Source organism: Pelobates fuscus, chromosome 6 (assembly GCF_036172605.1).
Source record: "Pelobates fuscus isolate aPelFus1 chromosome 6, aPelFus1.pri, whole genome shotgun sequence".
Classification (NCBI taxonomy): domain Eukaryota; kingdom Metazoa; phylum Chordata; class Amphibia; order Anura; family Pelobatidae; genus Pelobates; species Pelobates fuscus.
Window position 1 is genome coordinate 116,858,885 of NC_086322.1, and position 15,536 is coordinate 116,874,420.

The 15,536-nt window shown below is 41.1% G+C and overlaps 1 protein-coding gene across 4 annotated transcripts in view; it reads left to right on the forward strand.

Moving 5' to 3' along the window:
* The window catches only part of AADAT (aminoadipate aminotransferase), a 47,847-nt gene that overhangs the window by 26,160 nt on the left and 6,151 nt on the right, over positions 1-15,536 (forward strand). For all 4 annotated transcript variants that reach the window (XR_010091249.1, XM_063458173.1, XM_063458174.1 and 1 more), the window contains exons 5-10: positions 1,633-1,707; positions 3,196-3,405; positions 4,771-4,836; positions 8,631-8,713; positions 11,628-11,724; positions 13,596-13,657. Coding sequence is in view for 3 of the 4 variants with exons in the window: in XM_063458173.1 (XP_063314243.1) it covers positions 1,633-1,707; positions 3,196-3,405; positions 4,771-4,836; positions 8,631-8,713; positions 11,628-11,724; positions 13,596-13,657 (593 nt within the window). In the remaining variant the exon portion in view is untranslated. The remainder of the gene's footprint in view (positions 1-1,632; positions 1,708-3,195; positions 3,406-4,770; positions 4,837-8,630; positions 8,714-11,627; positions 11,725-13,595; positions 13,658-15,536) is intronic.

Genomic DNA, 15,536 nt, shown 5'->3' on the forward strand with positions numbered 1-15,536 from the left:
AACAGAGGATAGACATAGGTCTTCGGCAGAGCGTAGGGGCCTAGACGGGACATACTTGTGTATTAAGGAGGATAGATAGATGGGAGTAGCATTATGAACATGCTACACAAGGATCCCACATACAAAGAGGTTACAGTGAGTGGGGAGTAGACTTTCTTTAGATAAAAAAAAAAAACTCATGCTTTCTCTCCCTACTTTCCAAACTGTAGTATTTTCCTTTTGCATTAAAAACCTAAAGCCGATCATTTCACTTCAACGAGGCCCAAATGTCCACTGGATAAATGCTTGGTGGGCTGAGTCGGATAACAAAGGACTAAGTACTAAGACAGCCTCTAGTGGCAGTCTGCATGAGGACGTCCAAAGTCATTGAAACCCTCATAGGAAAGCAATGCTTTCCTATGGGGGCGGCCTAATGCACTAGCCGTGCATATTCATTAGGCCCCCCTGTGAAATGATGTCAGAATTGACTGAGTAAATAAAGGGGCTTTTAACCCACTATGTGCTCAAGGGTGGGGGCGAGTGAGACGGGGACCAGAGGGTGCAATAGTGTTAGGAATACAGATTTATATTCTTAACATTATAGAATCCCTTTAACGTTCTACAGTTTTTTTGTTGTAAACTGGTGTCCAATATTATACTGCATAATCAATATGAGGACTTGGGGGGAATAAAAATCTGTTTTACTCTATAATTTGAACTTTGTGACCTTCCCTTCTAACCTGTAGTAATTTCCCGTTATGTACCAAAATACAAAACTGCCAAACGCACAAAACCTCCATAAAACCCTTGCTGTTCAATAAACAAATAAAATCTTATAGGATAAACTCAGCAGTGCCCATGACTCTGTCAGTTCACCAGTTATCCATCCCTGCACCACTTTTGGTAGATCCCAAACACTGCATATCGGAACATCCCACAAGACTTGCCATTTTGGAGATGTTCTGATTGACTTGTCTATCCATCCATGTTTGGCCCTAGTCCTAGTCACTTAGATATACCACCCCTTGACAGGTGCCATTGTAACGTTATAATCAATGTCATTTACTTGACCTGCCAGTGGTTTCAGTGTTGTGGCTGATCAGTGTATGTATGTAGAAAATTGTGTAGACAGAAAAGACTAAGAATAAAAAGGTCAAGTGAGAAGAGACAGGGTCTACAAGGCACTCCCCAGTTCAAAGAAGATATTCTCCTGAAACAAATATTCTTTCCAGGTTCCCACCACACCAGTCATTGACTTTTCCAAGCATTCTCCTTAACCCCTTAAGGACCAAACTTCTGGAATAAAAGGGAATCATGACATGATTTCTTAAAAAAAATAAAATAAAATAAAACACATCTCTTCCTCATGTGGTTGAACTATACAGGAATAACCTTATACTGTCCTAAATTTTGAAGGAGCTCAAATGTTGCAGGAGGAAAAGCAAACTAACCGGGTTCTATATGGATAATTGTTTTGAGTGTATTATTGCCCATCACCATGAATAAGTGGTAATTGTTCAATACAACTGATGATTCTTACCATGCCCAACTTATTCTAAGAGCTTCCAAACTAGTCATTGACGGCACCAACATATTAATATTGTTATACCTGTGTTGTATGCTACTGTGGTTAAATATATTGTTTATTTTCAGGTATTTGAAATGCTTATAAATCCTGGTGATAATGTTTTGTTGGATTCCCCCACGTATGCAGGAACCCTTACAGCGGTGAGTGTTTCTTTACTATAGTGTGTCGAGGCTCACTGTACAGGAAATATTACTGGTCCATAGATGTTTAAGATTTGTTCATGTGTCCTAAACTCACATTTGGATACTTTACATGATCCCTTAAAGTGAAGGGCTTTAATGCCCAGTAACAGCATATGCTATCATGCTTTTAATGTACCAGCAAAGCTAGATTCCTGCCGGAGCCAGGAAGCCCAAGTATCACTAAATACCCGATGGTCCACCCTGTCAGCTGGGGTACACAATTACTTGCTCCAGACTGAGAGATGAACTGTGTGCAGCGCTCAAAGTGAGCTCTGCAGTAGTCATGTGAAACCAGTAAAGGATGTGAATTGGTGGAAAGCTTTGCTGCAATAGTAGCAGAAATCATTTAGATTCTGTATTTAATTCTGTTTTAGACCATTAAGAAAGTTGTGCATGGTCTGATATAATTATACATTTATGCTTAACATAGTATAAACACTCTCTTGCTTTGTCCCGGTTTTACTGAATCTTTAAAAAATGAATTACTATTTACAAGTTGGTATTTGTTGTTATGTGTAACAGGTGTGTTCATCTGTGTATGTCAATCTAAAATCCATGCAGGTTAGACTAGCGTATTAAATCGGTGTTTCTCAACCTTTTATGAAGTATTTATGCAGTCTAAAAACAAATCCTAAGTACCCTTGCCTTGAGAATGCAATTCCAAATGAAATGTGTAGACACTGATATTTAAGTTAATCCCATATTGGAGAACAAGCCTGATTAAGGGTAGTAAATAATGTTTTTAAAATAAATGATATAATGTGAATATTGTGTGTCTGAAGTGTAAAAGTCACAAAATTAGAATATAATACACACATAATGGTTACACACAGAGGACACTGACACACACAAGCAGAGGACACTGACACACATGCTTTTGCACCCAGGGGACACTGACACACATTTACACACATGAAACGGACACATAGGATACTGACACACACTCACTGACAGACGTACATTAACCAATTTGACACAAACTTACTAAGACATGCACACTCAATGATTTGACACCCACTGACAGACACATAAACATTCTCTCACAAATTATTATTTTATTTTCATTTTAATCCATCCAACGTCCCTACATTTGGGAGAGCTGGAGTGGATCCTTTCCCTGAGATCTAGTACGGCTGTTGTCATAGTGCTCTGCTACCCCGCGTGCTGTTTAGTAATGTCAGGGCCGGAGTGACGTCATAACCCGAAGGTCATCTGGCTACAACCTCAAATACACTGTATTATGGCAGAGTAGGCACTTGCTGTTCGTGTAAGCAGGTGCCTACTCTGCCTTAGCACAGAGCCGGTCGCCTCCTGAGGGGCTCCAAGGTAACCAGCCAGCCTGCGGTTGACATGCCCCCTGGTTTTGGTGTGTGTACCAGGGGTTTAGAAACTAAGGTATTAAATAAAACCTTATATTGTTTTGTTTTATGTTTTTTTTTCCTTTAGTTGAAACCATTGGGCTGTAATCTCATTGGTCTACCCACAGATCAGCATGGTATTATTCCTCAGGCACTGAAAGACATCCTTTCAAGATGGCAACCAATTGATGCAGCCAAGCCTGAAAGAAGCTGTCCGAAAATTCTTTACACTATTCCAAATGGTGGCAATCCAACTGGAGCTTCGCTGACGACTGAACGCAAAGAAGAAATCTACCAAGTATGCATGTTCGTGGTACTGTAGAATGTAAACATGAGGGCTGAAAAAACAGACCGTATCTTGGCTTGGATTGGCTTTTGTATTTATTTTTAGTTGTTGCTTTGAAAATGCAATTTCAGGGTTACTCCTACCATTATAATCACTTTTGCTATTAGGAGAAGGAGAGAGAGGAGGAGTCTGTATGTGCAGCTTTTCAGCTCAATGAAGTGGTCTGGTTGCCTTGCTCCTGTTATTTTAGCCCTGTGAAGAAAAACACTGCAGTGTCCTCTGGTGGCAGTCTGGCAGACAGCCACTAGATGGTGCTTCCTGGATTTTAGTGGAGTAAAATTGCTATCTGACATTGGATGTCATCACACTGTTTGCATGAAGACATCTAGCGTTGTTCAATGCAGGCAGCTCCTATATAAGCACATTAATGGGGAAGCCCCCATAGGAAAGAGTTGATTCAGTGCTTTACTATAGAAAAGCCTTGAATCTGTATGTGGAGCTCACCTTGCATGCACATTTAGTCTCCAATGCTCATTTATTAGGATGGATTGGACCATCATGGGGGAGGCCATGCCTTGTGGCATCCAAGGAGGAGGTAAGCTAATGAGCACTGAGGGAGCCTAAGGGCAGAGCTGTAAAAATGGAATTCAAACTTTTTTATTTTTTTCCTATCCCTTCATATGTTGAATGGGGAGGGGAGTAACCTAATACCACTAGGGCTAAGGTCTCTATAGAATATAGAATACAGTTTTGTATTCCTAACGCTATAGTGTTCCTTTAACGTTGTGTCAAGCTTGAGCTGTTGAGTTTGGGTAATTGCACAGCTGTGGCAGGCAAGTTACAAGAAGTGTCCTAGGAATCGGCAGTTTCAGCAGCCACCGGGATTTAACCGTTTTTTAATTTGGCTGTTTTAAGCAGCAAAAGGCTTTTCAATAGCTACAGAAATTGCTTGTGACATAGACAGATGATTTGTCAGGAGGGACAGGTTTGCCAGTTCTTATGTAATCAGTCTCTGTCAGGGTCGAAATGGTATGCGTGGACATCATCATGGGCCGCAGTCTAAAAAAGGTGAAAATAAATTAAATTAAAATAGCCAGATACATCTGTCTCTGCTGTCAAATGGGAAAAATAGTCACTTCAAGAGGAGTACAAATATCCTCTGATTATAAAGTGCCAGCATGGCAGATTTTATCAAAGTCAGTCAAGAGCAGACAATCCGAACAGTTATCTTGGTTTCCCCAACAACTTACTTATTTATTTAGAATTCATGTTAAAAAAAAAAAAAAAAAATAGATTTTTTATACAGTGCTTACCTATTAGCTGCAATTGACATCACATCTAAGTCTTTCAATATCTTTTTTTTTATTTATTTTTTAGCTTGCACAACAGTATGATTTACTTATTATCGAGGATGATCCTTATTACTTTCTTCAGTTCAATAAGGTAAATATGTTTGTACATTGGATCATATTGTACAGTTTATTGCTAGATTTATTTTACCCCTATCAAAAACCAACTAATGACCCCGCAGCCCCACAACCTACATATGGGGCTCAGATCACAAAAACCCAACAGGGATATCGGAGCTATGCTCCAACGACCGGCAGCACCTAAAACTCTGCCGACGGAGACCCACCAGATTCAACTGATCCCATGCCACAGAGCGCTGAACGGGACACATCGCCTCCACCCCAAAGGGAGCACCCGACAAGCCTTCACCTTACCGACAGCTTGGCCCGACGACCAAAGGGGATCTAAAAATACTCCTCTACGGCCTGCATCAAATGATGGCGGCAGACCGAGCGCTTCTCAGAACAGAAATACAGGCCAACACAGACAGCATTAAAGCTGCGGAGGAAGACATGGATGCTCGAACCGCTGTGTTTGCTTCAGTGGCTCTGTGCAACAACTGCATACCCAGCAGTGCAACCTCTCTCAACGGGTGACTAACCTGGAGGATCAACAATGCTGCAATAATATCAAAATTCAAGGCGTCCCTGTTGAGATAACAATGGAGGAGCTGCTTCACTATACCCGGAGGCTGCCAGCTTCTATCTTGCCACCTGCGGTGGCCAGGAGACTTACCCTGGAAGGGATATACCGCATTCCCGATTCCGGAACCTCCCTTACCTCGCCACGGGATGTTATAGTGTGCTGCACCTCCGCCACCGACAAGTCCCACATCATGGCTGCTCAATGCAGTTTGAGGACACTCAGCTAAGCTTTTTCCAAGACATCTCCAAAGCAACACTACAGTGTCGTAGATCGCTGGGGTTCTGTTACCACTCACCTTCGGTCCTCTGGGGTGCACGATTGCTAGGGACCTGCGGGCTCCCTAGTGGTAAAAAGCGAAGGAGCTACACACACGCTCCGCATGCCTGCCGACACAAAAGCATTCCTGGGATGCAGTGTGTGTTTGTGTAATGGATGCAGTTTCAGTTTATGTAGTACATGTAGTGTGTGTGTTTGTTGTGTGGGATAAGTGCTGGGGGGTGCATTTTTTTTTTTTTTTAAATTAGCTGAGCTTATTCCCCCCTCCATGCCTCTTAACTGTGAAGAGAAGTGGGGAATAAGCCCAGGTAATGAATAAACTGTTAACTCCACCCCCCCAGCACTTATCCCACACAACAAATACATGTACTACACAAACAGACACTGTATCCACACGCACACTACATGCACTACCCAAACACGCACACTACATGCACTACACACAGAAACTGCGTCCACTATACACACACACACACTGTGTACTTGTCTATCTGTATGTGTGTCTGTGTAACTGTCTGTGTGTCAGTGTTTTTATCTGTATGTCTGTATTTGTTTCTGTGTCAGTGTTTGTATCTCTGTGTTTGTATCTGTTTGTCAGTGTTTGTGTAGCTGCATGTGTGTCAGTGTATCTGTATGTATGTACTTTGTGTATGTGTGAGTGTGTATCTGTGTATGTGTATCAGTGTGTGTAACTGTGTGTCTGTATCTGCATGTGTCAGTGTTTGTCTGTCAGGGTGCATCTGTATGTCTATAAATCTGCAAGTGTGTGTGCGCATACATCTCAGCATCTTGCCAACACTACACACAAACACCTCCCTGTATTCAAACCTCAACATTACATACAAACACCATGTATTAAAACAAACTCACCACTGTATTCAAAAACCACACTACACACAAATGCACAACTGCATTCAAATGCCAACACTACATACATACTCCTACATTCACTCATACAAGAACATGCTAACATTCAAACACTGTTAAGTGCTAAATACATTTAAAAAATACACACATACACAAACACTGCTCAGTGCTTTTTTTTTTTTTTTTTTACATTTTAAAGTTGGGGGGGAGGATGCCAAATTCTCTAGGTAGGCCTTCGGTGTGGCATATTAAAATATATTATGTAGGTGAACATCCTAATAAAGAAAACATCACTAAAGGTACATGTCAGGATCCCGCGGGCGGCTCCGAGGGGAGGCTGCAGTCCGCTCGCGGCACTCACCCTCCAGCCGTCCACGGGTCCTTTCCCGGCATACGTTTGCTGGGCGGCATGCTCCCAGCCTCGGATGCCGCCCGCGTCCTCCTCTCCGTCCCCCAGCGGCAGCATGCATGACGCTGAACGCTGGGGGACCGCCTACTCTTGTACACGCCGCGGTCAGCCACCTGACCCGGCGTTAAAGACACAGTATGACAATCACAGTGGGAGACATAGATATCTCCCACGTGTGATTGTTAATTCTGATTGGAAGTTATCCAATCAGAATTAACCACAGGGTTTAAATACTTACCTTTCCTGTTCCTCCCTGCCCTGTTGTGGTCTTTGCTTGCTAGTTTTGATACTGAACTTGTGCTTTCTGGTTACGTACTCTCTGGCTTGTTAATCTGACTTTGTGACTTTCTCCTACCCTTTGACCTCGGCTTGTTTCTCGTTATCCTGTCTTCTGGTTCCCCTTACTCGGCTTGTCTCCTGACTATTCTGTGTGTGCTTAGCCCGGCCACTCTAAGGTCCGGTACTGCACCTTTTCTGTGTGTGTGTGTGTGTGTGTGTGTTAGCGTGTTGGGTTCCCCGAATCGTGACAGTGCAATTATAAGAAACACAATATTGTACAAACTATTTTCTTTTCAAAAGAATATTATGTCTCTGCCTTCCCTGGCCAATGAGATGCCTAACTTATTTACTTATATCTCAACACTCATGGGAGAGGAATGAAACTGCGTGACACCTGCAGTATGCTCCACTATTTACTGAATATCCCCTCACCAGAGGCACGTTGTGACAAGGACAAGTGCTCCCCGCAGGTATATGGGGTCACCTGGACTCCAACATTTTAATACAAAGCCTAACTCACTGTCTATATTATAAAGAGAGGAATGGGAGACCAGTAGTAACAGACAACCTGTTCCATTAACAACACACTGCTACCTGTGGGTAGAGCGGGCACCAGGTTAATAGTGAGTCCATTACCTCTGTGTTAATAGGGAGTTCTTCCCCTAAACTAGGTGACGTTAGTTGAAACCTGTATATAAGTAGAGATACTACTATTGTTGCTCCAGTCTGCAGTTTTAGTGACATCAGGCTTGTGTTAACTTTGTTTGAAAGATTTAGCGTGATCTATACAAGTGCAAAGATTGGAGCCACATATGCCAGCACTGATGTAGACTTAATACTACAGTAGAAACGTGTTTAGTGCATTTATACTGTGTTTTACTTTTTTACTGCAATATCTTTTTGTCTATGTATTTTAATTGATTTCATATATATATATTTATTGAATACATTTATTCTTTTTTTAAAATTGCCTTTGGATTTTCCTCTTCTTCCTTGTACACATATGTGTTCATATTACCGAGCCTGATATAGATGGAAGAGTGTTATTGTTACATCTGTTGTATTGTATATTTATACAGATTACACGATGTTTGCTGTTTTATTTATTCAAAATGTTTATGTTGCAAACCTTACATTACCAAGTGGAGCTTATACTGTTCCGGTTTATAACCAGCATGTTATTGTGTGTATTTACATGTTGGTATATTATCATTGTTGTTTGTATGGTTTGTTTTTATCTAAGGTGTTAGTTAAACAGCTTTTTTTAATACATCAACGCGCACACTGTGTACTTTTAAGAAGAGCTAACACATTTTAATTGCAATTTTTTGTATTGTGTTTCCTTTGTGTATACTCGCTTTCATTTGCACATTTGTTAATTCAGAATTTTGAACCATTTTTGTCTTTTTAGCCTTGGACTCCGTCTTTCCTCTCCATGGATGTTGATGGTCGTGTTATTAGGGCTGACTCCATGTCAAAAATTCTTTCGTCTGGGTAAAGTCATTGTCATGTATTAATTAGTGATACAAGAATGGTAAAATTGTCTCTAATGGAAAAGATACCTCTGTGATGGAGTATAGGGCTTGACAAATCCCAGGTCGCCATGGAGGCGGGCGGGCAACTAGCTGAGGGAGCATGGAGGCAGGCAAGCAAGAGAGCAGTAATATTCCTGCTCTTCTTGCTCTGCTCCCTCACGCGCCCTGCAATGATGCCGGGTGCCTGAATACGACGTCACCTTGCCCCGCATCTCTAAACAGTGCGTGAAGAAGAAGAGCAGAAGATTACAGGATCAAGCAGCTGCACTGGACCCCAGGGAAAGGATCAAATGTATGGAGGCTGGGTAGATTTAAAAAAATAAATAAAAAAAAGCATTATTAAAACACATAATTTGTGTGTGAGAAAATGTGTCTGTCTGTTAGTGAATGTGTGTCTGTCAATGAGCATGTATCTGCCTGTCATGTATTTGACTGTCAGAAAGTATGTATGTTACAAATACTACCAAAACAAGGAGATGTATACAAAAATCTTTATTAGATGGGTCTACAGCAAATGGATATCTCATCATACATATCAATAAATCAAAACAAAGACCAACATTCTCATACAAATGGTACAGCGAAATTGCCAGAAATTCTAGAATTGCATATGAGCAAAATATATTTTAAAGAATTGCTGTATATCAGTGTAGTAGTAAATAGCTATATGAGATACCAAATCATAACGGTCCACAAATAAATCCATATATACGAAAGACAGATGCATACCAGACCTAGTGAGAAGAGGGAAGAAAATCAGTCAGCAAGCCCCCAACGTTTCGGCAAGAAGAATGCCTTTATCAAGGGAGCCCCTTGTTTGGGTAGTATTTGTAACGTTTTTGGTTCTTTAGGAATGGGACCTTGTGTGAGTGAGCACCCAGTATATTTTGTTTAGTTCCTTTTTGAGACTGTCTTTATTAACATTTGGAGTGTGCCTATCTATTTTTAATTTTTAGTAAGTATGTGTGTGTCAAATCAATCATTATTCCCTTCAGGCTTTTTGCTGTAAACTGTCTTTTCGGAGAAAATGTGTTTTCATTACAGCTCAGGGATAACTCCACTGGCCACTCCTTAGATGACTGCTAGATGTGCTTCCTGGGGCAGTGCTACAGAGTGCGCAGCACTGCAATTCAGTGTCTCCACCCTCTGCATGCAGACACTGAACTTTCCTCATAGAGATATTTTGATTCAATTCATCTCTATGATGAGATGCTGATTGACCAGGGCTGTGTTTGGCTTGTGCTGGCTCTGCCTCTGATCTGCCTCCTTGACCGTCTCAGCCAGTCCTATGGAAAAGCATTGTGATTGGCTCAGACCACCACTTCTGATGATGTCAGCAAACAGAGGCAGTTCAGAGGCCCTATTGAGGAAGGCAAGAGGGAGCCAGGGGGCTAGATCAGTGTTTCCCAACCCAGTCCTCAAGGCACACCTACCAGTCCAGGATTTAGGGATTACATAGCAGTGGCTAAGGTGTTTTTAGAAAAAAAAAATAAAAAACACCTTAGACACAACTGGGTCACCCCTAAATCCTGGACTGGTAGGTGTGCCTTGAGGACTGGGTTGAGTGTTTGTTCCAACGTATAACAATCAGCTTACATTTGTTTCCTATATAGGCCGACAGTAGTTATCACAGAGATAAGGCTAAGTTAAAACCTATTGACACATCTTATACCGAGATTGCCAAGTCATATTCTTGGTCGCATCCATGTCGTGAGCTGTACAAAATGATCTGCTTAGTGAGTCATAACTAATTGTGTTTGAAGTTTTGTAGTGCCTTATATAAGATTTGTTGGCCTCTGTAGTGTCCTTTAGAAAGTCCTTGTGTTATTGGTCTTTTCGTCAGATTGCTGTGGATTTCGTATTGAACCCAGTTTTAATAGCTTGGTAATACCTATGCTCCATTGTCTGGGTTGTGAGTTTGTGGTTTGTTTCTCTAACGTCCGTGGGGGGGGGGGGTCGTCTATCTGGCTCTTAGATTCTAAGCAAATTTGTCAAGCCCAGGTATAGCAGAATCCTATGCATGACACATTTTAATGGTTAAAAGAGACCCATTATCTGAGAATTGCAAAAGGCTAGGACTCCTACAGCGTCCCTAAAATAATAGCCTACTTTTTTAAGCTTCCTTTATTGCACAGTATGCTTACTTTAGCATTTCTTATCTCCTGCTCTGTTAATAGCCAGTGTGAGCCTGCATCAGCCTCATGGGTATGAATAAACTTAAATTAATGGAGCAGGAGAAAATAACATCTAGAGTAAACACACTGTGCTGTAAGGTCTGACGACTGTCATGGAGACTATGTGAGTCACAACCAGGGGAGGTGAGGCTAGGGCAGTGTAATAGAAATACAAATGATTTAACTCCTAAATAGCAGAGAATCGGGCACAAACTGGAGGAGCTTATCCTTTACAGCAAAGCTGTTTCATTAAATTGTTTTGGTGCTTAGAGTATCCCTTTCAAGAAAAAAGGGCTCGATTTAATAAATTGTGCCAAACATTTACTGAAAGTAGATGTAAAAGTGTTGTTGACACTTTGATAAATTTCCCCATTGTTTCTGCTTTTCATGCTCTCTTTATGCCAATGAACGGGTGCAAAGCGCAAAACGTGGAACACTGATTTGCAGGGAGCCCAGATGAAGTTGGTTATTTCCACGATGGAAGTAAATGTAGCGTTGTGAATTTCTACATTTTATTTTCTTTTTCAGACCTCAAAAGCACGTATTTTTTTTAAAATTTTAGTAAAGTTTTGGACCAAGTAAAGATAGTATTTTAAATCATGAGGTGATGGTTCCCCTTTAAGTGGAAGTATTTATTTTAAAAGTGCTTTTTGTTTCCTCAAAAAACTGCTTTACTAATTATTTTTTTCTTTCTCTTAGACTACGCCTCGGTTTTCTAACTGGTCCAAAACCCCTTATTGACAGAATTGTTCTGCACATTCAGTCTTCCACACTTCACACAAGCACTTTCACTCAGGTAATGCTAACTGCACATCCTAAGCATAAATAACACAGGCAACTGTTTTACTATTGACAGGTGAAGTCAGTAGTAGAGCTTTGGCGATATAATTTAGCTTTTTTTTTTTTTTTTGTAGGGATACAAGACAAAGTATTAGTATTATAGCTGTTATCACTAAACCAAAATGTATTTGCGTATTTCTTTGAATGAAAGCAGCAGTCTAACCAATATAACAGCTACAGCTCCTTGTACTGGTAATATTAACAAGAGTGCAAAGGCACTGTAAATTTCTTTAATATAAAACCATTATAAAATGACACAGACTGCAGGGGCCCAAAGACTGCCCTCTGTGTGGCCATATTAATAATTCACATTAAACGTTTGCATTTTCAATGCAGATTTAATTACAACTTGGAGTTATTTGTTGTGAGTTCTGGGGATGAGTTAGCCCAGCGAACTCCACCAGTCAGGGTTTGATATGAATCTATTTAATACCAAAATTGAGTATAAACATTTCTGTTACAGCTTAATGTAGTTGTCCTGTTGAGTATAGCCTGTATTGCCCAAATTCAGAGACTTCTCAATTAGAAGCCTCTGGTTGTTTTTTTTTTTTCTTCCCATGAAGAGACTGAACGTCTGGTCAGAGAAAAGGGGAGGGCTGCAGCTTTTGCAAGCTCTCTTTAGATATACCCCCAATAAATGCATGAATGACAATTCATGCAGGTATTCATTGGGGGTATATCTACTAGTAATTTGCACTTTTTTTGCCCATTTGGGGAGTGCAGCAGTCCTTTAAAGGATCACTATAGGGTCAGGAACACAAACATAGTGTTAAAAACACCATTTAGTCCCCCTGGGCCCCTCATGCCTCCATAAATATAGCAAACTCTTGCTGTATTCGAGCCTGAAGCTGTAACTCTGCATGCTGTTTGCCTCAGAAAAACAAGCTGTCTGCTGACATCATCAAAAGTGGTGGTCCTGATCCAATCACAATGCTTCCCCATAGGATTGGCTGAGACTGACAAGGAGGCGGATCAGGGGCAGAGCCAGCATGATTCAAACACAGCCCTGGCCAATCAGCATCCTCATAGAGATGAATTGAATCAATGAATTTCTATGAGGAAAGTTCAGTGTCTGCGTGCAGAGGGAGGAGATACTGAATGTTTGGATGCATTTTAGGCAGCCATGACCCAGGAAGGATCTCTAACAGCCATCTGAGGAGTGGCCAGTGAAGTTATCACTAGGCTGTAATGTAAACACTGCATTTTCTCTGAAAAGTCAGTGTTTACAGCAAAAATCCTAAAGGTAAGGATTCTGCTCACCAGAACAAATTCAATAAGCTGTAGTTATTCAGGTGACTATAGTGTCCCTTTAACTAATTTTAGCTATTTCAGTAACTTTGCAGGACAGAGTAGGGTAAGGAATATTAAATGTATATCATATTTACAAAGGATTACTAAACAAGACAAGCTGACATTTAGTAGTTTAGATCGTATTTTCGAGTGACGGTTCCTTCCTCTCCTTTCAGTGCAGTCAGTTAAGAACTAGGTCAATCATGTAAACCAGATGTATTGGTTAATTTGGGATAATTGAATAAACCAGTTTCATATGATTCAGTGATGGTATTAAGATAATAAACTTACTGCATTTTTAAAAGGTCATCAGACAGGCTTGACTTTGTCGTATATGCAGCCTGGTTTTTTGTTTTTGTTCTTTTCTTGAAAGCCAAACTAATTTAATCACAGGAATCTAATTTGCATATCACGTTTCCCAAAAGTTATCCTCCAGAGACAGGTAGTAGGGTATGTGTTCCCCCACTATCATCTAATTGACCCCTTAAGGGTTGGAACATATTACTTTATGGAATGATCACTGTTTCTTTCATCTAGATTATGGCACTGCAGTTACTACAGAAGTGGGGTCAAGAAGGCTTCTTGAAACATATCGATAGGTTTGTTTTCTATCTTTTTTTCTTTCCTTTTGATCCTCTCCTTTCCTCAACATATTTTTTTATCTAATTTTAAAAATAGTGAATATATAGTTTTTATTAAAGGGAAACTCCAGTGCCAGAAAAACGATCCGTTTTTCTGGCACTGGAGGGTCCCTCTCCCTCCCACCCACCAATCCCCGGTTACTGAAGGGGTGAAAACCCCTTCAGTCACTTACCAGGGGCAGCGACAGGTCCCACGTCGCTGCTTCCTCCTCCCCCGCCGCTCCTCCTTCTGGTTACGTCGGCCGGTGGGCGAGACTGATCTCGCCCGCCGGCCGAGGAGACCTAATGCGCATGCGCGGCAATGCCGCGCATGCGCATTAGCGCACCCCATAGGAAAGCATTGAAAATGAATTTCAATGCTTCCCTATGGGGAATAGAGCGACGCTGGAGGTCCTCACACAGCGTGAGGACGTCCAGCGACGCTCTAGCACAGAAAACCTGTGCTATGAAGCAGGAAGTGTCCTCTAGTGGCTGTCTAATAGACAGCCACTAGGGGAGGACTTAACCCTGCAAGGTAAATATTGCAGTTTTAAAAAAACTGCAATAATTACACTTGCAGGGTTAAGGGTAGTGGGAGTTGGCACCCAGACCACTCCAATGAGCTGAAGTGGTCTGGGTGCCTGGAGTGTCCCTTTAAAGCATAACAATAAATCAGTGGCATAAACATGTAACAGAGGAACAGTTCATGTAACAACAGATCTTGCTAATGAACATGGATAGAGACATGCTTCTGATTAGTCACCTCCCGGTGCAATATAGGCACCATTAAATTCAGAGAAACTTCCTCTGTTGACAGGTGTGCTTTGTAAAAGTAGCTGCTGAATCATGCAGTGTATGTCAAATTATGAAAAATGGAGGCACTAGAAAAGGCATTTGTTTGAGAGGGCTGACAACCTCCAACCATGTGTAATTTTCTTTCTTGTATACATCTATACATTCCAGGCTAGTTGCATTTTATTGTAAGAAGGCTGTGCCAGTGGAACCATTTTCACCAATGTCCAGTAGTAAAAAATCAATGCACTTTCTCCTAACATGCATCAACAAACATAGTTCACCGTTTTATTATAGTGTCCATTTCATTTTATTATTTGTTAGTGCCCTAATAACCTACAGTTGCAAGAAAAAGTATGTGAACCCTTTGGAATGATATGGATTTCTGCACAAATTGGTCATAAAATGTGATCTGATCATCATATAAGTCACAACAATAGACAATCACAGTCTGCCTAAACTAATAACACACAAAGAATGAAATGTTGCCATGTTTTTATTGAACACACCATGTAAACATTCACAGTGCAGGTGGAAAAAGTATGTGAACCCCTAGACTAATGACATCCCAAGAGCTAATTGGAGTGAGATGTCAGCCAACTGGAGTCCAATCAATGAGATGAGATTGGAGGTGTTGGTTACAGCTGCCCTGCCCTATAAAAAACACACACCAGTTCTGGGTTTGCTTTTCACAAGAAGCATTGCCTGATATGAATGATGCCTCGCACAAAAGAGCTCTCAGAAGACCTACGATTAAGAATTGTTGACTTGCATAAAGCTGGAAAGGGTTAAAAAAGTATCTCCAAAAGCCTTGCTGTTAATCAGTCCACGGTAAGACAAATTGTCTGTAAATGGAGAAAGTTCAGCACTGCTGCTACTCTCCCTAGGAGTGGCCGTCCTGTAAAGATGACTGCAAGAGCACAGCACAGATTGCTCAATGAGGTGAAGAAGAATCCTAGAGTGTCAGCTAAAGACTTACAAAAGTCACTGGCAAATGCGAACATCCCTGTTAGCGAATCTACAATATGTAAAACACTAAACATGAATGGATTTCATGGGAGGATAC